Genomic DNA, 25,169 nt, shown 5'->3' on the forward strand with positions numbered 1-25,169 from the left:
GAAAAGAAGAAAGAATAGCACATATAATTTCATCAAATATTTTCACAGTGGGAGTTCTTAATTCCTGGGGTGTAGAGGATTGTATTTCATGCGAAACAAACTACAGAGTTCAGCAGGCAAGTAATATCAGAGGACATCTGTAACAGTGATTTTATTCCTCCATCTATATCTAGAGTGGGGGTGATGGGTGAAAGAGGTTATTGGGGACTATGGAGGGCACTTGTGATGAGCACTGGGCGCTGTATGGAAGTGCTGAATCACTACGTTGTACACTTGAAACTAATATTACACTCTGTTAACAAACTGGAATTTTAAAAAAAAAACTTACAAAAAATAAAGTGGCATTAAGGCAAAAAATATCTATATATTTTTTTAAACATAAGATACGATATGCTAATCTGCTACAGACCATAATGGCCCCAATACTATTCCATTGACCAACATAGTTTAAACATATATCATCAACTTGGCTGTCACATGACCTAAAAGGTAACTTTTCTATTTTAGACAAATATAAGCAATTGTTGCAATGAGCTCTATGGCTTTATTTCTTAACTTTTTAAAATCCTGATTATGAAAGTAACATGATGCAGAAAACATAAAAAAATATAAAAAATCATGAAGAACATTTTTAAAAACTGCCATCTAATGAGAACCATTATTAACATCTTGGCCTAGTCTGCATTTTTCTTTTTTTATGGCTTTTTATTTTTAAGTTTATTTATTTATTTTTGAGAGACAGTATGGGGGGTGGTGGTGGAAGGGAAAGAACAGAGAACCCCCAAGCAGGCTCTCTGCTGTCAGCATAGAGCCTGACTTGGGGCTTGAACCCATAAACTGTGAGATCACAAACTGAGCCAAAATCAAGAATCAGACACTTAACCAACTGAGCCACCCTGGTACCCCTTTTCCTATGGCTTTTTAAACATGTTTCAGAACATATTCTATACAAGGGTAAGGAAACTGCTTTCAGTATATATTAAAATATGAGAATTTCCTTTACTGTTACAAGGGTATTATAAACACTATGGAATTAGAAACTTGGCAACACCTGACAGTTTCTCTACCTTGGATTCCATGCCTTGCACTTTCCTGGTTCTTTCTGCCCCTGACAGATGGCTCCCGTTGCATCTTCTTCATGGTGCCCATGCCTGCCCTTAACTGTTGGTACTCACCAGGGGTCCGGGGCCTTTCACACTCTGTAATACCGTTCTTGGGCAATGCCACCCCGTCTTATGATCTAGCACCTGTGAACCGAGGAGTCCACAATCTGCCTCCAGCCCTTACCTCTCAATTCCTCACCTGGTTCCAGATTCCTACATTTACAAGCGGCAGCACAACCTGAGAGCCAATCTTTACCACCATAACCTCAACACCAGCATAATAGTTAATGAGTGAAATCACTTGGGATGCTCAGAGCCTCCTCAAACTAATGTGCCCCAAACAGAAGTCATGGACTTTCCTCCAACCTACTTCTTCATTTTCCTACTTGGTAGCATCACAATTGCTTCAGTCCTCGTTTCACACCCCTCTCTTACCACCAACCACATCGAACTATCAAGCAGAACATCTCCCAACACCACCAAGTGCTTCCGGACACCTTGCATCAGAAGAGTCTCGCTAGCTCTTCCAGTCTAAGTGATGCCTAGACCCCTCTTTTCCACTAGAATTTCAAGACCCTCTTCCTTGTCCCTTTCACTTTGGGTTCTTTCGGTTTTTCTCCCATCTTAGTATTTATCACAAAGTTTTATAAGTCTCTCTACACTTAACTGTGAACTATTTCACAACAGAGACTGTATTTTATTCATCTTTAAATCTCCAGCAACTAGCAAGTGTTCATTTTATTAAATACGAACATAATAAATTTCATTGTGCAAACAACTGCATGAGTGTATAAATGATTTATTACATGCCGTGCATTCAATAAATATTTCATTTGCTCGAAATGAAAAACCCTAGGAGGTGCCTAGTTGTCTCAGTCAGGAGTGTATGGCTCTTGATCTCAAGGTTGTGAGTTCAAGCCCAATGTTGGATGTAGAGATTACTTAAAAATTAAAATCTTTAAAATTAAATCCCAAGCCTCAACCCACTATAAAGCCAATTAAGAGAACCCCAGGGTGATCAAAGCAAAATAAAACCAGTTATCTTTCTAGCTGAGCAAAGTTTTACACTTCAGAAGCTGGGCCCATTTAGCTAACCTGCTTTGGAATTCCAGCTGAAATACCTGCATGTCAACAGGAGAGCTGCAATTTCTGGGAGTCAGCCCTGCCTATCCCTCTGAGCTCAGTGATCAGCCTCTCAAGCATCCGCTAGTAGGTGAACCTCCTTGATCCATTCATGGGAGCTATTTGTGTCAACAGAACCTATTTACTATGAAGTGGTGATACACTCAAGTGTAATGAGGGATGCAGAAGTGAGACATCCCTGGTCCTGGCTTTGCTGGGCTTGCAATCTGACAGGCAGAGCCTGCTCTTGAGGAAAAGCTGGACCAAAGTGATTGCCAAGCTGTTTAGTTTAAGGAGGGCACGAAGGAGAGCATTTTAGACAGAGCCCGCGGTTTGATGGCTGAATTTCTTAAACCTGGACAATCCTGTCTCTGATGAATTCCAGTTCAGAATGTTGACAAGAGGAAGCCAAATCCAAAATGAATGTAACAAGGGGAGCAGCACAAAGACAAAGGGGAACAGGAAATTTGTCCTTCTAAAGCAGGACGTTCTTCAAGCTCAGTTCAACTCTCATTATTAGTGAACTAGTGCAAACTTTCCTGGAGAATAATATCCAACAAAATTTCAAATGTACCTAGCAATTGTACTTCCAGGAATTCTTTCCACAGATCTGCGTCCACAAGAAGTGATATCCATATAAAATGATGCTCATCACAACAATGTTTGTAGGAATGAAAAATAACGGGGCAATCTAAATGACCAAAACCAGGAAACTGGCTAAAGAGAATACCCTATGCAACTACTTTTCAAAACATGATGATGTGTGGAGTGCCTGGGTGGTTAAGTGTCAGACTCTTGGCTTTGGTTCAGGTCATGATCTCATACTTCGTGGGTTCGAGCCCTGTGTTGGGCTCCACACTGATGGCGAGGGGCCTGCTTGATATTCTCTCTCCTTCTCTCAAAATAAATAAATAAACTTAAAAAAATTAAGTTTAAAAAAGGCAATGAAACATAGTGGTGTGTGCTCTTATGCTAAGTGAAAATAAACAAACAAAAAAACCCAGGCATACAACGCATCCACTGTATGTTTTCAATAGAATGCTAGGCATGTTTGTTATGCATTGGAAATTTTGTAATGATATATAAAAAAATTGTAAATAATGATTAACCCCTGAGAAGTGGGACTCTGGTAACAAAGGAGGGGATTTTATATTCCACTTCATATTTTGTCTAGATTGTTTGAATTTTTTGACCATGTAAATATGTTTTGGAATTTAAATGAATTCCTATTACTGATGCCCCTCTCCCAGACTTCTCTCTTGACACCTTCCTAGCATCTTCTACTTATTACAATTATTAGTAATCTGGTGGTGAGATAGGCTTCATGAATTTGAATTCATCCTTGATGTAGGTTTTTTTTTTTAATTTTTTCATGTTTATTAATTCTTGAGAGAGAGACAGAGCATGAACGGGGGAGGGCAGAAAGAGGGACAGAAACCTAAGTAGGCTCCAGGCTCTGAACTGTCAGCACAGAGCCAGATGCTGGCTCAAACAGTGAGATCATGACCTTAGCCAAAGTCGGACACTTAACCGACTGAGCCACGCAGGCGCCCCTCATTCCTGAGTTAGGCTCTTAAGGCTAAAATTCAGCACTGGCCATATCTCTGAAATTGCTCTGAAAGGCAGTGATTTTCCTTTATAAACATCCTAAACTAGCCAATGCACTTTACTTACAATCTCCCCACTACTGTATTGTCTGCCCATTCCCAAATATAGGAAGAAAGCTCTACCTTGGTGGGCTTGTACCCAAACAGCATTACAACAGCAACTTTAAAGTCCTCTCTGCTTAGATAGCCTTTGTCATCTTCATCGCATGCTTTAAATACCTAAAGAACATTAAATATCTTCGGTTAGACAGAAACCGTTTGTTCTATTACTTTTATTACTAATTTAGCTCTCCAAAATCTAAAACTCAGCTAGAGAGCAGGAGGGCTCGAAAATGGAGTTTAATTATTCTAATTTTACTTCTCCAGGCTTTATTTAAAAAAAAAAAAAATCTTTGTTTTTGAGACAGAGACAGGGAGAGAGGGGGAGAGAGAAGGAGAGGAACCGAGAGAGAGGGAGACACAGAATCCCAAGCAGGCTCCAGGCTCTGAGCTGTCAGCACAGAGACCAACGCGGGGCTCGAACTGAACTGCGAGATCATGACCTGAGCCGAAGGCAGACGCTAAACCGACTGAGCCACCCAAGTGCCCCTCCAGAAATCTTAATGTGCTAAAATTTACCTCCCCAAAGTGCAAACGACTTAATCGCTAAACTGATGCAAATTAATTCCGTTAAACCCCTGGGGTAAATTCTACCTAAAATTCGGTTCTAGAATTAGGAAGGTGAGGTAGATACAGAGTAGAGGTTATTATTAACAGACTACGTAGCGGGGAAAAGAAAGAACTTGTAAACGGCCAGAACACCGGACAAGGAGCGAGAAGCCTTGCAGCTCTAGGCTCAGTCATTAACTATAACACTTTAGAAGGCCAGTTCAGCCTTTGTCAGTGCAACCGAGCTGAGTGAGACCCAGGCGGGTGACGGAAATGAGAGCTCTCGGTCAAGTTAGAGCCGGAATATCAACCCTCCCGACACCTACTTCCACCCACTTCTTGCGTTCTGAGGGGCTGGCTTCCCACGTCCGTGGTCGGGCCCCGGCCTCAGAAAAAAACATCGCGACCGCCACAACCGAATCGGGACAGCAGAACCCGCGAACTCTGCGGCCCGAATCCGGCAGCTGCAGACCCCGGGCCAAGCTCAACGCAGCTAAGGAAGCTGAACTTGGCCGGGCATCTCCAACGTCTTCTCCCATTGGACGGCCTGCTAGCCACTGGCGTTGATTCCGCAACCCTATTGGCCAAGGTTTTAGGTACGTTTCCTTGGAACAGCCTATGGCAGAGAGGCTCCGGAGCCCGCCCCCAGCCCTGGCTCAGCCATTCACTTGCCTTTAACTCCTCGTGCGCCGCTGGGATCCAGCTCACCTAGGTCCTGCTTCAAAGTCTCTTGGAAGGTTTCTTCCATTTTTCTGCCCCCACACCTTGCAATAAGTTACTTTGGTAACTTTTATCTATGGCACTGTGGTAAACATTATAGGAAACACAAAAAGTGTGAACGAAGCATAAAAGCAACCAAACAGAGCCAAGTCCGTGGATTCACGCGTAGATCGGCAATTCATTGGGGTCGAGCCCTCCAGGATAGTTACTATGTTTGTTTTGTCCCCGCAATAACCCAGGCACCTAGCACGGTGCCAGGTACAAAGCAGACGTTCAGTAAACGAACTAAGTCCTTGGGACGTTTCCTCCCAAGTTTTTCATTCAGTCCTCTGGAAGAGGTGCCTAGTTTGGGGGGGAAAAAACTCCTCTGAAAATAGATATTATAAACACTGTTAAAGTCTAGAAATATGAGGGATGTTCCGTTTTGCAAAAGTTTATTTCATACCTCTCCTGGCAAACCAGTAAGATTAACCACACACACACACACACACACACACACACACACACACCTGTCAAAGAAGATACAGGAATTCGCGGTTGAGTGGTATGGGAGCTCAGTTAGCCTTTTATTTTACAGCAGCAAGTTTTACAAGCATGCTCCCCCAGCGAGCCCGCTCCTTCAGGAACACAGGTCTCAGCCCTCAGCTGATCCTCTACCTTTAAATTCCCCCTGCCTCTAGCTCCGAGTAGCCTGAAGCTGTCTATGAGAATCCCTGTAAAGGGGATGTGTTTTGTTAATTAACTAAGAAAGGAGAGAAAGAGTTAATTGTCGTTTCCTTTTAGGAAAAGTGGTCAGGTGATGAGCCCAGAGTTGGGGGCTGCTGGGGACTCCCTTCCACCCATTCCTGCAGGAAGACACGCAGTCCCTTAGGACCCGGCGGTCTTTAGGACCCAGCGGCCGGCGTCCCGGAACGGGAAGGGGCAGGGCCACGCGGTGCGAGCGGTGGCCGGGAGGGTTTAAACTGCGCGCAGGCGCGGGTAGCGGAAGAGACGGCGCGAACCCTAGGGGTTGCGAGCTCTGGAAGTTTCAGGGGCTTGTTCGGCGGCTTCGGTGAGACCCTGCTCCATCCAGCCTGGTCGAGGTGCTGGGGCTGCTCTGGTCCTGAGGGTTTTGGGGCCCCGCGGGGCTGGAGGTGGAATCTGAGGGAACGGGGGGAGGTTATCTGGGGAAGACCCTGGGAAGGACCGCTCCTGGGCCTCGGCTTCCTCAACCCTAGAACCTATTGGGCGCGAGTGACAGGCGCCGCGGAGAGCAGGGTCCGGCCGGGAGTGTGGGCGTGAGGGGTCCCAGCGCTCGGGTTCTTACTCCGGCTTCTCCCGGCGGCAAGTTGCCGGTGTCCGCAGGCGGTGATGCTGGCTCGAGTGGGGCGCCCACCCTGTGCCAGACGCTGAACCTTCTGGGCTCGGCGTCCCCCTCCACGGAGCCGGTCCGTCGCGGGACTTAGCACAGGCTTGGTGCGAGCGCGAACGGAGTTTCTTCCCGGCAGAGCGCTGCCAAGGGGGCCTGGCCCGGGGTCGGCGCACCTACGAGTTAGCCCCGGTCGTTACTGCCGCAGCGTCCCCGGAATTGGCCCGCTTCTCGGCATCCCCACCACCCGTGCCGGGCCGCCACACGCCGGGGTTCTTCTCCAAATCGTTCACCCGAGTTGGGAAGCGTCGTGTATTGAAAAGGTAAGTCGGGGGTGGGGAGGGGGGGCAGTGCCTCGGTGGCCCAGTCGGTTAAAAGGCTCAGGTCGTGATCTTGCCGTTCATGGGTTCAAGCCCCTCGTTGGACTCTGTGCTGATAGTTCGGAGTCTGGAGCCTGCTTTGGATTGTGTGTGTGTGTGTGTCTGTCTGTCTGTCTGTCTGCCCCTCCCTCGCTAGCACTCTGTCTCTCTAAAAAATAAATGCTAAAAATAATGATAAAATGGTAAGTCGGACCAGGGTACTCCCCCGCTTATTAAAGCATTTTAGTGGACCCTCCCTTCTTGTTAGACTGAAATTTAGCATCTTTAACACTTGATTTATCTTAATTCCTCACTGTCTTCATCCAGAACTACTACCTGCCCTGCCCAAACCCTTATGTCTGCTTCAGGAGCTGTTACAGCTTTGTTCCCACTTCCTGGCCTGGAGGTTGGGCTCCCTCCGCTTGGAACCCCGCCCTTTGTTCCGCTGGTTCTTTTTCATGCTCCAGATCTCACTCACATGTTACTTATCCAAAGTAAGCGTGTCCCTGTTACTCTCTTTTACTTGTAAAATGCTGTTGAGTGTCTGGAAAGATAGCTTGGTTTTTCTGCCCCCACCCCCCCCCCCCAATCTAAGCCTTTCTAGGGCAGAAACTGTTTCAGTGTTAACTCCTTATTCCCAGCGCTTGGCCTATAGTAGCTGCTGGATAAGACCCTGTTGCGTGAGTGAATTCAGGGAGGTCGGTATGATACTTTATGGAGGAGGAAACTGTCTTAGCAGTAAAATAACCTGCCTGATTGCACCTTAACCACCCAGTAATGACTGGATTTGAGATTGGGGTCCCTGTTTGCACAGGAGTGGCCACACAGGGCCTCTGTGGAGAAGCCTGACCCCCACACCCTCCTGAGGGTCTGCACACTCTGCAAGGAGCTACTGGGATCCGGAAAGATACGCCCCAGTTGGGTCTGGTGTGGGGGGAGAGGAGGAGCTAGCAGCTTTAAGAGGACTGCGGTCCTTATAAGAAGCTCTGGTGTTGGGAGTTAGCATCGGTTGGGAAAATTTGAGATTTTCATTCTCCCTGGCAACGTAGCTTAAAGCAGTTTGCCGTGTTTCACTCCTTCATCTCCATCTCCCCAGTTTTTTTCCTCCCATTTAACACCTATATTGTTGAAAGCATTGATTAGAATACACTTTCACGTGAATGTTGTCTTTAAAAAGTAAACTTTGTTTTTGGTGTAAAATGAAATGGAATTAGAAGGTTCTTTCTGTTAGAGGCTTTAAAAAAGCATTCTGGTGCCTGCAGACAAGCCTGAAGTCTGTTGAGGCATTTCTGCACCACTGCAACTCTGCCCTCAACTTAAAGGGATTGGAATGGAAAAGGGAGGTGCGGTTTTTTTTTTTCTCATCCTACTTTGGGGGGGAATGGTCTTTGTCCTCCTTCCCCCACACGTGTTCTAGGAAAAGTAGATAATAAAGTTGCAAGCTTCAGGATTATTCTAAGTAGGTGAGCCACTAAAGAGGAATATCTTCCCTACCAAGTTCTCTGGACTCTTAAATTCTATTTAACTTAGATGTAATTCATCTGGGAGAGGAATGATTGTAGCCTCTAAGGTGTCTGTGTATGGCTTTTTTTAGGCTAGAAGCTGAACCCTTTCTCACCTAAAAACTGCTCTAGAATAGGAAGGTATTAAGGAAAAACAGCCTGAGGACTCTTAATTAAAGATTTTGTTACTAAGGGCTTAGCTTTACTGCTGTTCGAAATTCATTGAAAGCTAGAGATAACGGGCACCTCGGTGTCTCAGTTGGTTAAGCGTCGACTTCAGCTCAGGTCATGGTCCTGCGGTTTGTGAGTTTGAGCCCCGTGTTGGGCCCTGTGCTGACAGCCCAGAGCATGGAGCCTGCTTCAGAGTCTGTCTTTCGCTGCCCCTCCCCTGCTCATGCTCTGTCTCTCAAAAATAAACATTAAAAAAAAAAAAAAGAAATTCGACTCTGGTCATATAGTAAAGGAGTGTTTTGTTTCAGAATAAGTTCTCTGCAGATTTTAGTAGTTTGATTTAGGACAAGGCCAATATGATGGTTGGGTCCTCATGGCAGTAATTCTACATAATGTATATACATAATTGATTATTTGGCACGGTCTTAAGAATTTTGTCAAGCTTTATGGTAAGTAGCTTTAAGGAAGTAAGAATCGCTTAAGTCCTGTGGGCTCCCGTGCTTGGGTGAAGGATAGATTTGTAAACTCCAGTTTAACCTCAAAAATTTGAGTAGTCAAAATTACTCTCAAAATTCTTTAAATTACCTTAACCTCAAGCACCTGTTTAAAAGATTCGGGGTCAAGAATGAACATTTTGATTTTAAAGTTTGGCCCCCACTCTTTTCCTCAGGCATCTAAGGACAAGGTCTGGGTTGAAAGGAGAAGGTGAGTAGGATTTTTGCTGTCAACTTTATTTGCCAGATTCCTGTAGCAAAATCTAGTAATGTGTGTCCACACCTGCAAAACAGCTGATGTCGGTTATGTGGCTCCGCACCTGCAAGAGGTCAGCTGTGTTGTGTGTGTTGCAGAAACTCCTACGGACAGAGAATTCATGAGCAATAGTTTGCCAGTGGCCTAGTGAATGGAAATGACAGTATTTGTCTTTTATTTCCAGAACTATGTCTCAGGAAGGTGATTATGGAAAGTGGACAATATCCAGTAGTGATGAAAGTGAAGAAGAAAAGCCAAAACTGGACAAGCCCTCTACTTCTTCCCTCCCTCATGCTGGGCAGGGAGCAGCAAATAAGCCAAGATACACCTGTTCTGAAGCTAGGAAAGCTGCCCATAGAAGGAAAATATCACCCGTGAAATTCAACACAGATGCAGTTTCAGAAGTTTCACCTCCCAAAAGGCAGAGGAGTGGTTCCCAGGAGGACCTAGGTTGGTGTCTCTCCAGCAGCGATGATGAGCTGCAGCCAGAACCTCAGCAGAAGCAGGCGAAGGACGTGGTGGTCAGAGAGGAGAGAGGCATCTCTTCTTCTAAAGACCGTGCTGCCCAGAGAACCCTCAGTCCCAGCCCTCCTGCACACCCTGGGCTCAAGGAAGAGGAAGAGGAGTATGAAACCTCAGGGGAAGGCCAAGACATTTGGGACATGTTGGATAAGGGGAACCCCTTCCGATTTTACCTCACTAGAGTCTCGGGAATTAAGCCAAAGTATAACTCTGGAGCCCTCCACATCAAGGGTAAGTGGATGCTGCGTGTCCAGGAGCTGTCAGACTGCACTGAAGAGGCTCCCCCATGGCAAAACCAGGAGGGTAACCTAGAATGATCTCCAAGCACCCTTGTTAGCAGTCTTAACTACTCTCAAGGAGGGAAAAAATAGCGTTTTTACAAGCAAATGCATTAGTTTGACTGTAAGTTGTTTCCTGGAGTCAGGAAATCTGTGTTTCTCAATCCAGTTGGAATATTTAGATAATTCTAAACATTGTGTGAGCTTTTGAAAGATTTAATACTTTAATGAAATAGCAAATGCTTGACAGTTCTTTGGGCCATGGATGAGCAGTAGTAGAATCACCTAAAACTTAAGAATGCAAATTCAGGGCTTCACCCAAGTTCACTGAGTCACACTCTGGGAATAGGCCCTGCAATGTGTTTTTAAGAAGTTTTTCAGGGGATTCTAAAGCCCAGTCAGGTTTGAGAAGCACTGCTTGGAAGCCAGGTTTTGGTTCCTGGTGAGGAATTGAAAAAAACACCAGCATGCAAATAGGTCTCAGTTCTGAATCAAAAGTTTTACTTTTGCTTTACTTATTTCCCAGGGTGCATGTATGTGATGTTGTGATGTCCATTCCTGGTTGTGCTTGGATTTTGTCCCAGGCTCCTGCAATGGCTCTAAAGTAATGAAGGTCAAAGAAGGGTCTTTGGTTATTCATAACAAGTCCCTTTCGCTCACACCTGGGTTTCTTAATGAGGTGACTTTTTGAAAGCCCTAAACATAGAGGACTGATTGCCAAGGGGAACCAACTGTGTCATTGAAGTAAGAACTTTGAGCCCTGTCCCCTACCCCTAAGGAAGTGGGGAAAGGCTAGAGGTTGCTAATCACTAGTGGCCAATGAATTCATCAGTCATGTCTGTCTAATGAGGCCGCCATCTTTAAAAAACAAAACGACGCTAGCTGTGACGGGGTTTGGAGAGCCTCCAGGTCGGTGAGCATCTGGAGGTGGGTGGTACACACCCTTTCCCCCATACCTTGCTCTATGCATCTTCTATCTGGATGTTCTGAGTTGTATCCTTTTATACTAACCTGGTAATCTAGTAAGTAAAATGCTTTCCTGAGTTCTGTGAGGCATTCTAGTAAATTCTCAAAGTCGAGGTGGGGCCAAATACAGGATGTCATCAAGAAATTATATTCCTTGTGTATACTTCTCTCATAAAGATAGCTTCCTTAAGGAGACTTGTTCTAAAATCTTTGTACCCCAGCGTATCACTCAATGTGTGGCAGATAGGAAGCACCCCGTAAGAATGGGTCAAATAAATGAGCGTACTCATAATCCTCAGGCAGTTTGATGGTTAAGAGCACAAGTGCTAAAGCCAGACAGCTTGGCTTCAGATCCTCCCTGTCCCTTCCTAGCTCTGTGGCCGTGAACAGCTTTCTAAGGAGACACGCCTCCACAAAACGGGAATGACCAACTCCACCCCCAGAAAATGGACGAGGAGTCAGAGTCCACACGTGGACGGTGATAAGAACAGTGCGTGGCACCTATTGGTCCTGCCCAAGTGTGGCAGTTAGTGGTAATGACCATGTAATTCCTCTCCTGGTACGGTTTGACAAGTGAGCTTTTTGATCTTACTTGAAGTCTAGTTGGAAAGATGACAAGGTGGGACCCCCTTCGACATGACCTGGAATGCTAGAAATGAAAGCTTGGAGTCGTAGGTGAGGAAGCAGGTGCTCTCATGTTCCAGAAGAAGGTCTTGCTAGTCCTGGGCTGGGGAGGTTTCTCAGAGAGGGACTTGAATAAAAGAGGACTTGAATGTTAAAGGAGACAAAAACTGAAATCTGGAAAGAACAGCAAGTATCGTGATGGTCTTTATTGGCAGTGTCTAGAATTGACCAGTCATTGCATTCTGAAGTGGTAGGTTTTAGTTTTACATTGTATTTTGTTAAAGAAAACCCAATAAATAGCTCAAATTTTCTCTCCAAGTTTTAGGGAACATTAAAGTCTAGCTTTGTAGTCACTGCTCAGTTCACTGTTCTCTCAGCCAAATTTTGATTGTCCATGACTAATTGTGATTTTTACAAGATTTTTATCGTTTATTAGACATAAATGTTTTTTCTTCTCAGATATTTTATCTCCTCTATTTGGAACACTTGTATCTTCAGCTCAGGTGAGTTTACAGTTAAACTTTTTCTTTGGATGAAAAGGGATAAAGAACCCTATAGGAAAATATGAATGAGGACCTATCTCAGTCCTGTACAGGGTCCCCAAGGTGGCACATACCAGGAGCCTGGCACCAAGAGCCACAGTTGTGGTGTCCAGCCATCAGCATGGAGCAAGGATGCCTCTATCAGGAGAGCTTCTGGCTCTGTTACTGGGTTACAAGGACTGGGCAAGAAGTGACTTTGGAAATTACAGCCCAAGGGACTTTTTGGGATCTAGTTAATCTCCTGGGACTCTGGTACAACCCCTAGGGAGGTTTGGGTAGGTAGGTGAAGGCCAAGTCATTTGATTCAATTTAGAAAAAGGTTTCCTATACCTACCAAAAAGAATGGAGTAGAATTTAAGGCTACTTCGGCATGTTCGATTCTTCCTCCTTTATACAGCTGGTCCCTTTTGTGTTGATGAATCATGTTAATGCTTCCAGGCTCTCAAGTAAACAGTGAGCAAACCGGTCACATCCATGAAGAAAGCAAAGCTGTCTGAGAGCTTTCTGTTCAGCTTGGCCTCTGGCATCTTAGTCTCCAGAAGGAGCATGGGGTGAATTTGTGTTCTCTTAGCTAGGCTGAGTTGCCATGTCTAGGAGGAGGACCAAGCATTACCAAGGCAGGGGGAGGAGTCCCCACGGGCAAGTTCAGTGCAGAACTTGGGAGTCACGATGGAACTGTTATAAGTCTAGTGAGTGTCCAGTCCCAGACACTGTTCACAAAGCTAGCTCATAAGCTAGGCTAAAAAGAAATGTCTTTTTTATAATTACCTGGGGGAAAGGGGATAAATCTATAAGCCCTTTTATTTAAATTAATCCAAGGGCTGTTGGAAATCTGTAGTAAGACTACTAAGAAATACAACTGCTGCCAAAGCATGCAGGCTCCTTGCCTCAGACCCTGTTTCTCAGGCACTACTCCGCTGATGCAGATTCCTTGCCTTGCGTGTTGCCTTCCAGATGTATTAGGTGTGAGTACTCCAGCATAACTGTCCACGCTTACAAACGTTTGGAGTTTATTAGGCTAGGGTTTCCTTCAGTTCAGCTACGAAACTGTTCTCATTACAGATTGCTTGGCTGAATTACCCATAACTCATTCCTTTTCTTTTCCTGTCTAGTTTAACTACTGCTTTGATGTGGACTGGCTCGTAAAACAGTATCCACCACAGTTCAGGTGAGTACCACAGGATGACTTGTAAAATCGTAACGGTCTCGAGGCTGCTGTTCATCTTTGAGTGTTTCTTTTGAAACTGTTAAGCCTACAAAGTCAAAACTGCACAGGGAAAAGAGCATTTGTTGATCTCTGACTAATCACATGCATTCCTAATACAGACTGTAATATCTGTGTTGTTGCAGTGTCCAGCAGTAGGGAAGGACAAATCCCAACCTAAAAGAACTTTGATATTAACACGAAGGAAAAGATCTTGTTACCTGCTTTCTAGACTTGGAAGCATGCCATGCTGCACCTAGCACAGCAGTGTTCAAAGAATATTTGTAGGTGATCATTCCTGTAGTTGAGGAGCTAGTGACGGGGGTCTTAGAGCTTGCCTTTATCCAGGTTATGGAGGGGATGGATTTCAGTATCATATGTAGTTCCTTGCCTGGTGTTGGGCAGTGCAGACGTAATAAAGGTCACATCACAGTGACCTGCCACCTCTCTTGTTTCTACCATTCACCTAGCAAGTCCCATAACAGCAAGTGAAATAGAGGAATATACTTATCAGAAAACGATTGTTAGGGTCCTCAAAGTCCTTGGTCCATTTAGGACATCAGATTCTGGATACCTTTAGTAATAATAGATATAATGCAATTGAAATTTCTCAAGCAACTTTGACCCTCAAAGGCTTGTATTTGCCCTGTAACACAAAAGGTTAGTTTTAGCTGTGTGTAACAAAAGCAAAAATAACCGTGGCTTAAACGTGGCTTTCTCTTTCTTAAAAGAGAAAATAACTTCTCCAGCCTAAGAAGTCTAGATGGTAGACATTCATGGTGTGGATTGGGGGCTGCCATGGTTCTCAGGGACTTACCCACCCGTTCTGTCTGTCCACCATCCGGATGCCTGTCTGCAGACCCTTCCTCTCTGAGCAGCCTCCTGGAAGCCCCACACAATGCTTGCTTATATTTCACTGAGCTGCCCTTGGTCACAAGATAATGTCTTTTTTCATTGAAATAGATCCTCTTCATGAGTCTGCATCATGCTGTGGACCTGGACTTGTTCAGTTTCCTATCTCCAGGGACTAGTGCAGTGCCTCGTACACAGGAGTTCAGTGAATATAGGTCTAATGAGGAAATGCTCTTTGACTTGATGCAAAGGAAGGGAAAGAAAAGAACATTATACTAAACAATAATAGTTTATATTTTAATCTAAGCTTGAACACATGAACACAGAGCCAACTATGTGTCCTTTTGGATCAAAGATGATAACTAGGAATTCTGGAGTCACAGTGTCTGTGGGTCACAGCAGAGCTTTACGATCAGGCCACATGACCCCATTGTAAAGGTAACCAGTTAGTGAAGATTAACTGATTAGTACTGTTGGCTCTGTACTCAGTTACCACAAAGGCCAGAAACCCTTGTCGTAAGGAAACTAGCATTCCTTAACTGGTCAAGAGTCCAGCTTTAGAAAAGATATATTCCAAATATTTCTGATCTCCTTTCAGGAAGAAACCAATCCTGCTTGTGCATGGAGATAAACGAGAAGCTAAGGCTCACTTACATGCCCAGGCCAAGCCTTATGAAAACATTTCCCTCTGCCAGGTGAGCTCCTCAGTGCTGTTTGAGATCTGCTTATTACTCTGAGAGTTAGAAGGAAATGTAGACATTTAGTCTTTTCTCCATCACCAACAGATCCCTGTCTAGCTTTGGCTGAAGTGCTTCCCGTGATAACCTGTCCTGTGTGTAGGTAACCGTGTGTTGGAAGGATGTTTATGTTGACCTGATATCTCGGTATTAGGGTTCTCCAGAGGAACAGAACAAATAGGGTATGTTCATATATAAAGGCTTATTTTAAAAGAACTGGCTCACATGATTGTGGGGACTGACAAGCCCAAAGCTGTAGGGGCGAGCCTGCCGGCTGGAGACACAGAAAGGTAGATGTCGCAGCTTCAGTCCAAAGACAGTCTGGAGACTGAATTCTCTCTGGCTTGAGGGAGTTGGTCCTTCACTTAGACCTTCAACTGACTGGATGAGGTCCCCAAAGAAAGGGTGATTTATTTAATCCCATCTACTACCTTAAATGTTAACCTCATCTCGGGGTCCCTGGGTGGCTCAGTTGGTTGGGCGTCTGACTTTGTTAGGCTCAGGTTATGATCTCGCGGTTTGAGTTCAAGGCCTGGATTGAGCTCTGTGCTGACAGCTCCTAGCCTGGAGCCTGCTTCGGATTCTGTGTCTCCCTCTGTCTCTCTCTTCCCCTCCCCTGCTCGTTCATGTGCATGTGCTCCCCCTTTCTCTCTCTCCCTGTCTCTCTCTCCAAAACAAACTTGAAAAGAAATTTTTTTAAAACATTAACATCATCTAAATGCCTTCATGGCAATGTGTGACCAAATATGTGGGTACAGTGACTGAGCCAAGGTGACACACAAAATTAATCCTTGGCATTTCCTTTTACCTTTCACACGTGGGTCCTGACTTGCCTCCTCTGGAGCCACATAAAAGAAATCTCCTTGCAGATGTGAGTGATACTTATATTTAAAGTCCTCCATTGTGCCTCTGTAGTTTTCTTTCAGGTTCAGGCATTGCTTAGTTGTAACAAGAATCCCGATCTTTCCCCAACCTGCTGGGACTCTTTGCATCTAGTTTGCCTGTGTCCTTGAACCTCACCAGGTTCTCTGGATGCAATTCAGTGGTGGTTTTCTGTGAGTGCAGCTTAAAACTTCTTATTTTGACACCTTATCTGACTGGTGTTAGCTGCTGCTGACACTTGACCTGTAGTCCTCTTAGATCTTCCATGTGAATCGCGTCCAAGGTCTGTACTGGACAGACGTACAAATGAAAAGTAAACCTGTTAGAAAACTGTGAGTCGTGATGGAAATGATCCAAGCCTCATGAGGGGACACTAAGTGGGCTTATAACCTGTATATCTGTTCGGTTTGCTGGGACCAAAGCAAAGTAGAAAAGGCCAAGAAGTTGTTGGCCAGGTTCTGTACAGTTCCATCATTCTGTCCTAGTGCTTTTCAGCCAGGACATAAAAATACAACGTGAGTCTTGGACTCTAATTAAAACTGGTTGATTTTGATTCCATGCCTGAAAGAATATTCTGTGTGGCACTTCGTGCAAGAAACAGGCAAACTGGGGAGAGAAAAGCAAAAATTTTTCATAGTATGATTTCCTCCCTGTGGAAATAGTGGTTCTGAAGTGGCTGGTGTGATGTTGACCTTTGCTATTTTAGCGGGCTGATCGGTCCATTTATGAACTGCTGTGATAAGACCCCTCCGTGGCCCCTTTCTCTCCTTGTCGGGGTAAAATTGCCTCGAGATTTCTGCTCTTGAAGTGCATTGACCAGAGTGAACTACATAGAACCTATTCTCCATCTTCTTTTTAGTCTTTTCTCCTTGTCTGTATAAAATGTAAGAGTTCCAACTCCTTTTAATGTTATTTCAATTACAAAACATTATCTGTGCTACGTGGTTATTTTTAAAGATTAAAAAAGTGAGAAATCTCAATCTGATCAATCTGGAACCGGTCTCAAATTTTTCCTGTGATTTAACCCTCAGTACCCAGCATGTAGCTCACCTTCACACCTGCAGAAGCCTCTGCTCATCTATGCCTAAAATCCCATTGTTTTGCTTTTGCTTCCAAAACCAGAAGAGGTTAAACTGCAGTAGGATAGTTCTTATCAGACTACTAATGGACAGAAAATAACAAAGGAATCCTGAAAATCAGGGATGAAATCAGTGGACACAAAGTGTTTTTCAAATACTAGGTATCTATGTGCGGAAGTCCAGGTGTGGCGCGTGTCTGGTGGCGTGCCCCATGCCGGCCACTAGAGGGCATGATGGCCCACCGTGCTTCTTACGTTTTGCAAAAAGTGTTCAGCCCTCCCCTAAAGTATAGGAGGATTGTGGCCCCATCATGACTTGTTGAAATGCCGTTATTCCTGGTCTATAAGATGAATTCTTGGCAGTTTTGTTTTTGGCAACATAGTGTTATTTGATGAAATGGAGGCATACCAGGTGCAGAATCCGTGGATACTCCATTTTGCATATGTGAGGCCTGGGCCAGAGATGGAGGCCTTATGGTGGTCAAGGTCAGATCGCCTGGGTTCTGTCCCAGTTCTCCACTTATTGTCATTCTGGATCCATCACTTAATCTCTTCAAGCCTAACTTGTTGATCTTTAGGAGGGATTGCTAATAGTCTTCACTAGGTTGTTGTGCCGAGGATTTAGTGCATTTGCCCCAAAAAAGCATCCATTAACTATTACCTGTTGAAATTATCATGCCTGTGCTTGTACTTAAATTTGCCAGAGAGCAAACAACTGATAGCAAAACTAAACCCAAAAGCCAAGTTGCCTGACCATTGCTTTTTCTGAGCTAATCATCCGTTTACAGAGAGGCAGTCCTCATTCTGACTTTGTAATTTTAAAGACCTGTTGCTTTCCTCTTTTTTGTCTTCGGCAGAGCACACAAATGCGTTCTGGTCTGTGCGCATCGCTAAACACTGAGCTTAAGCGTGTACGGAGCAGGGCCACCTGTCTGCAAGCAACCCCAAGACAGGCTCTGTCCCACTCACCTGGGCTCCACTTGCCTGTTTCTGCCTCCAGCAAACAGGTCCACCCATCTGCCCTATTGGGTGGAGGGCTTGATTTTAATAAAAGCACTCCCTTCCATTTGTAGAGTGCTTACCCCATTCAGGCACCCTTCCAGGCTCTTCATGCTATTGTCTCATTTATTCCTAAAACTCTGAATTCCCTCACAGTATCATTAAAGAGAAGACTTTACCCCCCCCCCCAAAAAAAAAAAAAGAGGAGGCCTAGAGATTTAAGCCTTGCAAAGTTATGAGGATGGAATTTCTGTCCCAGCTGCATTCCTCACTGTTTTGACCTTTCTGTTTAACTCTTTCATAGCCTACATCTCGGAGCATATTCTGCTTAACCAAGGTCTTGCTTTACAATGTTCTAATTCTCCACCTACCCCTGTTTGTAGAGGTATCATTTTGTAATAGGAAAATTGATTGTTACCTCTTTCCAGCACTTGCTATGTTAACCAATATAAGACCGCTTTTGTTTTAACATGATAATGTATGCTGCTACCACATTGCTCTTTTAAAAATATTCTGGAAGCTCTGATAATAATTCCTATACAAGCAAATATCTATGTATAAAACTGCATAGGTTCTCATTTGTTTTGCACTTTTGGGGAGGGTAAAGAAATTAGGCTTTTGTTTCTGATTATTGTATTAAAAAACCTGGTATGTATCCGGGCATGTGGGTGGCTCAGTACCTGAAAGTGTCTGATTTTGGCTCAGGTCCTGATCTCATGATTCGTGAGTTCGAGCCCTGCGTTGGATGCTGTGCTGACACTATGGAGCCTGCTTCGGATTTTCTCTCTCTCTCTTTCTCTCTCTCTCTCTCTCAGAAATAAAACATTTAAAAAGTTTTTTAAATACTTTTTTTTAATGTTTTTTTTTTTTATTATTTCTGAGAGAGGGAGAGAGAGAGAGACAGAGAGACAGCATGAGCAGGGGAGGTTCAGAGAGAGAGGGAGATACAGATTCCGAAACATGCTCCAGGCTCTGAGCTAGCTGTCAGCACAGAGCCTGATGTGGGGCTTGAACCCACAAACCATGAGATCTTGACCTGAGCTGAAGTTGGACGCTTAACTGACTGAGCCACCCAGGCGCCCCTTTTAAATACTTTTTTAAAAGGCAGTATGTATCAAATCATTCTGGCTAACTTACATCTAATGAGCCTCACTGGATAAGATTATTGAAAGTTATATTGTCAATCCAGGGCTTTTCCACTAGAGGGCAGTAAAAACAACTTAAAACAACTTTCTCTCTCTCAGAAATAAAACATTAAAAAAATTTTTAAAAATAGATAGGGATATTGAGTTTGTTAAAAATAAGTGACTCAACTTCTTTTTCATCCTAGGCAAAGTTGGATATTGCATTTGGAACACACCACACGTAAGCAAATTTTTATGAAATGGGGAGGGTGTGATTTTAGTAAAGCAAAAGATGCTATTCCAAAAGTGCCCCTAAAGGAAGTTATGGGTGACCGTTTTTCCCCGGGGGCGGGGGGCGGGGAATCTGTGATGTGATCTCTGCTTTCTGTTGAGGACATTTCTTACAGCCCATTTGGGGGGTAGGGTGGGCAATTGATGATGGCTGCGTGGTCTGTGGTTATGGATGACTGTACGTGTCAGTCATGTGCCTGTGGATTCCACAACTTTACAGAAGAAAGGTCTGGTGATTGTTTAAGATGCTGAGTTGTATTACCTAGAATATTGTTAGGTCAGCTCCGTGCTGTGATTGAAAGAAAAACTATTTTACAAAGCTGACTTGAAGATGATGCCTGTCTCTGCTCAAGACCTATCAGAAATTTCTCTTTTAGAGTAATTCTGAGACTTTATAAACCAGACCAGAAAAACTTCTCTTACTTCCCACCTGACATATTGTATCTAATGAACAGTTTGACTCCTGTTCTACTGAGCCTTTTTACATATTCTGTAAATGAGAAAAAGACGATATGGTTGTATTTCCGTATTTGTATAAATCACATTTTGCTAGAAAAGGTTTTCGAAAAAACAGGACCGAGCCTCCTTACCTGGTGCAGCCGTGGAGAAATGGGTCAGTGCTCAGACGTCCTCCGTCAGGTCCCAGTCTCTAGGGCAGCAAGAAATCTCCTAGGAGGAAATTGCCCTCAGTCTTGCTGTGACCATCGTTTCCTTGATGCGATGGTGACTTGGAACAAGGACTATGTCGTCTTTGTTTGGCAATGTTGAGCATTCTTGGCAAAATACGGTTTGAAACATAAAATCAGGTTTAAAAAGGAACCAGAGCAGCAAGAATGGAACCGTTTTCTAAGAGGACACCTACTGACCTTACATTATCTGCTTGTAGGTGCTCTTGGATAAATGTTCATGTTTACCATCCATCCCTAATTGGTGTCCCCTAACAGGACCGGTTTGAGGATTGTTGTGAATTTAGGCATTTAGGTCAGGTGTAAACAACTCCTTAGTAGCATCCAGTGAGCTCCGTGCTAATTTCAGCAGAAAATACAAAGTAGCCTTGAATAGACTGAAAAAGCATCTCGGGCTCCCCTCCCTGCATCACAAGAGACCCAAGTGGTGGATGGCAGTTGTCATCCTGTCATAGGTAGACATTCTACAGTAATTGTGCCAAATGGATCCTAGTCCACTGCTCTTAACTGGAACCCTAGCATAAATACCTTACTGATTGTAAAATATGGCCACTCACTTGGGCCCTGGACATGATTTGCTAGATCTTTAGTGCCAGCTTCCTGCACTGGCCACACATTCTATGCCCGCAGTCAGCATTTCCTTGGCATAATCACACTACACTTACATGCTGAGGAGGAGAGCCTGCATCTTCCTTCTTCCTCTTTTAAGTTTGAGAGCATGAGCAGGGGAGAGGCAGAGGAGAATCCCAGGCAGGCTCTTCACCATCAGCACAGAGCCCAGCGTGGGGCTCAAAATCATGAAGAGTGACATCATGACCCGAGCCAAAACCACGAGTCAGATGCTCCAACTGACTGAGCCACCCTGGCCACCCCTTCTATCTTCCTTTCAATTATGCTGTAAGTTCCATGAGGGGCTGAGCATGTTGGGCCTGGCTAGGATCTAACACGACCTCTGATTGATCCTACAGGGACTATCCTTTTTGTAAATTTTTAACAAATTACTTGGTCCTTCCTTTTCATTACATAGAGGATCTGCATAGATAATAGTTACTTTCAAGCTGCTTTTGGAAACAGGACTAGAACCTGTTTGGTTTTCTTTTGTTCTTCGGGGGTTTTTTTTTGTTTATTTTGAGGGAGAGCACACACACGGGAGGGGCAGAGGGGGGTAGAGAGAATTCCAAGCAGGTTTCAAGCTGGCAGCTTAACTGACTAAGCCACCCAAGTGTCCCAAACCCATTTTAAGTTTTTATTCCCATTTGTCTGCTGCTAAAGTTGATCTCGCTTTTTTCCCTCCCTTTGGTCCATTTCTTTCCCATCCCTCCCCCCACCCCACTACACACTTACCAGGTTACACTGCTCAGAGTTCCTCATTTAGGGTTGTAAATGACAGCAGCCCTTCCTGGACACGTAGTCTGTGTAGTTTATTGTTTGTTAAAACGCCAGTATCTTGTAGGAGATTAAAATTGTCGTGTTTCTTTTTTTTCTTAACTCAGGTGTTAGTGACTTTCAGTGGCTCATTTAAAAATTTTAAAGAGGGGTGCCGGGGTGGCCCAGTCGGTGAAGCACACGACTCTCAATCTCTGCTAAGGTCACGATCTCACGATTCGTGAGTTCAAGCCCTGCATCAGGCTCTGCACTCCTGGCGCAGAGTCCGCTATGGATTTTGTCTCCTCCTTTCTGCCCCTTATCTGCTTGTGTGCTCACTCTGTCTTTCAAAATGAATATGCTTTTAAAAAAAAACCTTCTAAAGGATTCATTAAATACCTGTTATATTGAGACACAGTTCTAGTGTTTTAAGACCTAATAGTTCTTGCGGCTCTTAGTGCTTTGATGAGAAAGGGGAAAACCTAGGATTTAGAAAAAGAGGAAACCTTCCAGCTTGTGGTGCTGGGGTATCAAGTGCCTCCCCAACTTGACAAGGTGTAGTTAACCACAGTAATTGGGAAGTAGTCTTTGAGATGGAATTCACTTTAGTAAGCATGTATTGACCGTGTCCTGTGCACAAAGCATCTGGAGCTGACCACGAAGTAGCCCCTTTCGTAGTCCTCCTTGGTACAGTTAACCCGCTTTCTTCAGATTTCCGTAGAATGCCACACAGTCCAGGTCCTGTCACCCAGTGCTTTAGAACTCTGAAACTTTTCAGTGTCGCCTAGAGTTGGGAGGAAAAGTGCATCTGGCCCTGAGAATCCAAAGCAGGGGAGGAGGGAAGCCGAAGCTGCTCACCGGTGACTGTCTCCACCTCACTGGGGACCAGTGGCAGATTGTGGGGTGCGCATGGCACCTCTCTGCTGGTGTCTGCAGCCAGGCCTCCCAGCACACGTGGCTCAGTCCTTCATCTCCGCGAGCCATCTGTCCCAGCCATCCGCCTGCTCGCACACCGGTTGTGTGAAGTACCTGTGGCCCTGTTCTTCCCTCTGGAAGCCGTGCCCAGTGAGAAGGTGATCCAGGCAGTGGGATCCAAACAAGCTCCTCTGGCTCATTTGGGAACCTTGATCATTCCCGTTACCTACCTGGCCGTAGACCGTGCAGTTGTGAGCAGAGGTGGAGAGCCTCCGGGATGGCTGTGCGGACTCTTCTGCAGAGCCTCCGGAAAGCCTCGCACTGGGTGCTCCATGGACCTTTGTCATCTTCCCCCTTTACGGGAATAGCGTCAGGTGGGGGAACTGTCCCTCTTGCTTCCCCCGCAACTTACCAGATCATATGTAGGTCAGCATTTCTCCAAGGGTGCTCGCGTTTCTTACCCTCTATCCATTTTTATGACTTCATTATTTCATGCCATTTTGTCTGTGAAGAATATGGGTCCCCTCCGATTAGTTCAGGATTCTGTTGGGGAGGCTTCAGTGACAGCAGTACATGATTTTCCTGATAATTGATGCCTTGATTAATGGAAATATTTGTGAAACTTACATCTTGAATTCATAACCGGTCGTCTTAATTACAGTCAGCTGCTAATTTGGCAACTGCGTATGTAAATCTGCCCAGATTTGGGGGAGCACATTTCATAAATGGAGAAAAGATTAGTGCAGCAGCTGTCAGTTCTCCAGCTTTGCATTAACTTGCTGTTTGCCAGCTTGGGTTAAATTCCCGTTTTGGCCAAAGCTAAAAATCTCCTTCTCTTTTCTTTGCCATGCCTTTTTATGCTAACTCCATTCTGTCCAAGTATTCACATTATTTATTTGGAGAGCACCAGTGGTCCATTTTGCCCCCAGTGTATGAACTGACCTCAGTAGGTATTGAGTAGCATTTTGGCCCCAATGGATATAAGGCAGAGCTACTGCCTTGAGGAGTCTCTAGTTCTAGGGAGAGAACATAGATCCCTGCAATAGTTAGGAAACCGTTGGGGAGCCAGGAACCTTCCTGTAGGAGATGACCTAATAAAGTAAAGCAATGAAGGAGTCCTGGAAATGCACATGTGGAAGAGTTGGTTTCAAGAATGCATGTTAGTTACATTTTCTTCCCCCAGCACTGCAGCGAGGAAGGGGTTGATCCTTCACTTTATAAGTGGAAAACTGAGGTACACTGAATGACGTCCCTAGTGTCATACAGCCTCCCAACTGGTGAATGGAGTTAAGGTCTGCCAGCTTCAAGTAGAAAGCTCTTCTCTGTATCTTGTTCCTTCTCGCTAGAATTAAGAGAACTCTGATGACTGGAGGCTTGGGGAAGCAAGGTCCACCACAAAGGGAGGACTCACTTGGGTCTGACTTGAGTAAATGAAAAACCGGAAAGACTTCTTTCAGGCCAGACACATTGGTGAGGAGTGTGGCGTGTATAGAGTGTGAGAAAAGATAGTCTTAGAACAGTGAGGCATTTAAAGTGCACCCTGCATTAGAAAAGGCCGCGTACATTTCAGTCTGTCACACGTGTCCCTACTCCTGGGCTGAAATAAGAATCATTTAAATATCTACAGTATATTTTAGAGTTTCTTACCTTACTGCCATTTCTTTATTCTTAGTATTTATTGTCCAATTGGTTTCCATATAACACCCAGTGTTCATCCCCACAAGTGCCCTCCTCCATGCCCGTCACCCCCTTCCCCTCTCCCCCACCCCCATCAGCCCTCAGTTCTCAGCATTCAAGAGTCTCTCATGGTTTGCCTCCCTCCCTCTCCCCCACTATTTCCCCCTTCTTCTCACACATGGTCCTCCGTTAAGTTCCTCCTAATCCTCCTGTACGTGCAAACATAAGGTATCTGTCCTTCTCTGCCTGACTTATTTTGCTCAGCATAACACCCTCAAGGTCCATCCATGTTGCTACACATGGCCAGATTTCATTCTTTCTCATTGCCATGTAGTATTCCATGGTATAGATAAACCACATCTTCTTGATCCATTCATCCGTTGATGGACACTTAGGCTCTTTCCATGATTTGGCTATTGTTGAGAGTGCTGCTCTGAACATTGGGGTCCATGTGCCCCTATGCATCAGCACTCCTGTACCCCTTGGGTAGATTCCTAGCAGTGCTACTGCTGGGTTACCTTACTGCCATTTCTTTTCTTTTCTTTTTTTTCTTTTTTTCTTTTTTTTTTTTTTTAAGAGAGAGACAGCGTGAACAGGGGTGGGTCAGAGAGAGAGGGAGATACAGACTCCGAAATAGGCTCCAGGCTCTGAACTGGCAGTCAGCACAGAGCCCAACGCGGGGTTCGAACCCACGAACCACGAGATCATGACTTAAGCGAAAGTTGGACGCTTAACCGACTAAGCCACCCAGGCGCCCCACCTTACTGCCATTTCTTAAAAAATGCTAGGCATCATGTAGTGGGAGATGGTGACCATGCGTTGAAAACCATTGGACAAGAAGGTTCCCTTGTCCTAGGTAGTGGCAGATAATCCTGAATAGATAAAGGGCCTTGTGGGCGGAACATCGCAAAGGTTCACTTACCAATACTTAGAGCATTTTGGAATGTGGTTTTCTACCCATCACTTAAGTAGACTTGGATTTTAATAACATGTAGAAGAATTGAAGGCTAAAAATACTAGAAGTTTGAGTAATAGAAGAGTTGAAGGATTCCTTTAGTAGCTATGATATTTGCCCTGAAAAATAGTACGTGTTTTGA

At 44.7% G+C, this 25,169-nt stretch overlaps 2 protein-coding genes across 3 annotated transcripts in view; one reads left to right on the plus strand and one right to left on the minus strand.

The window, feature by feature from the left end:
• Positions 1–4,986, minus strand: part of EFCAB11 (EF-hand calcium binding domain 11) — a 148,758-nt gene extending 143,772 nt beyond the window's left edge. For both annotated transcript variants that reach the window (XM_039232474.1, XM_039232475.1), the window contains exons 1-2: positions 4,807–4,986; positions 3,956–4,051 (exon numbers count right to left, since the gene is read on the minus strand). In XM_039232474.1, the coding sequence (XP_039088405.1) occupies positions 3,956–4,051; positions 4,807–4,881 (171 nt within the window). In that variant the 5' untranslated portion in view covers positions 4,882–4,986. The remainder of the gene's footprint in view (positions 1–3,955; positions 4,052–4,806) is intronic.
• Positions 4,987–6,221: 1,235 nt separating this feature from the next.
• The window catches only part of TDP1 (tyrosyl-DNA phosphodiesterase 1), an 89,755-nt gene continuing 70,807 nt past the window's right edge, over positions 6,222–25,169 (plus strand). The window contains exons 1-7 of the mRNA XM_039232551.1: positions 6,222–6,282; positions 6,529–6,871; positions 9,515–10,083; positions 12,180–12,223; positions 13,375–13,430; positions 14,917–15,013; positions 19,345–19,379. Of these exons, the coding sequence (XP_039088482.1) occupies positions 9,519–10,083; positions 12,180–12,223; positions 13,375–13,430; positions 14,917–15,013; positions 19,345–19,379 (797 nt within the window). The 5' untranslated portion in view covers positions 6,222–6,282; positions 6,529–6,871; positions 9,515–9,518. The remainder of the gene's footprint in view (positions 6,283–6,528; positions 6,872–9,514; positions 10,084–12,179; positions 12,224–13,374; positions 13,431–14,916; positions 15,014–19,344; positions 19,380–25,169) is intronic.

This window comes from Hyaena hyaena, unplaced genomic scaffold (genome assembly GCF_003009895.1).
Source record: "Hyaena hyaena isolate Hyena2069 unplaced genomic scaffold, ASM300989v1 scaffold_67, whole genome shotgun sequence".
In the NCBI taxonomy this organism is placed as follows: domain Eukaryota; kingdom Metazoa; phylum Chordata; class Mammalia; order Carnivora; family Hyaenidae; genus Hyaena; species Hyaena hyaena.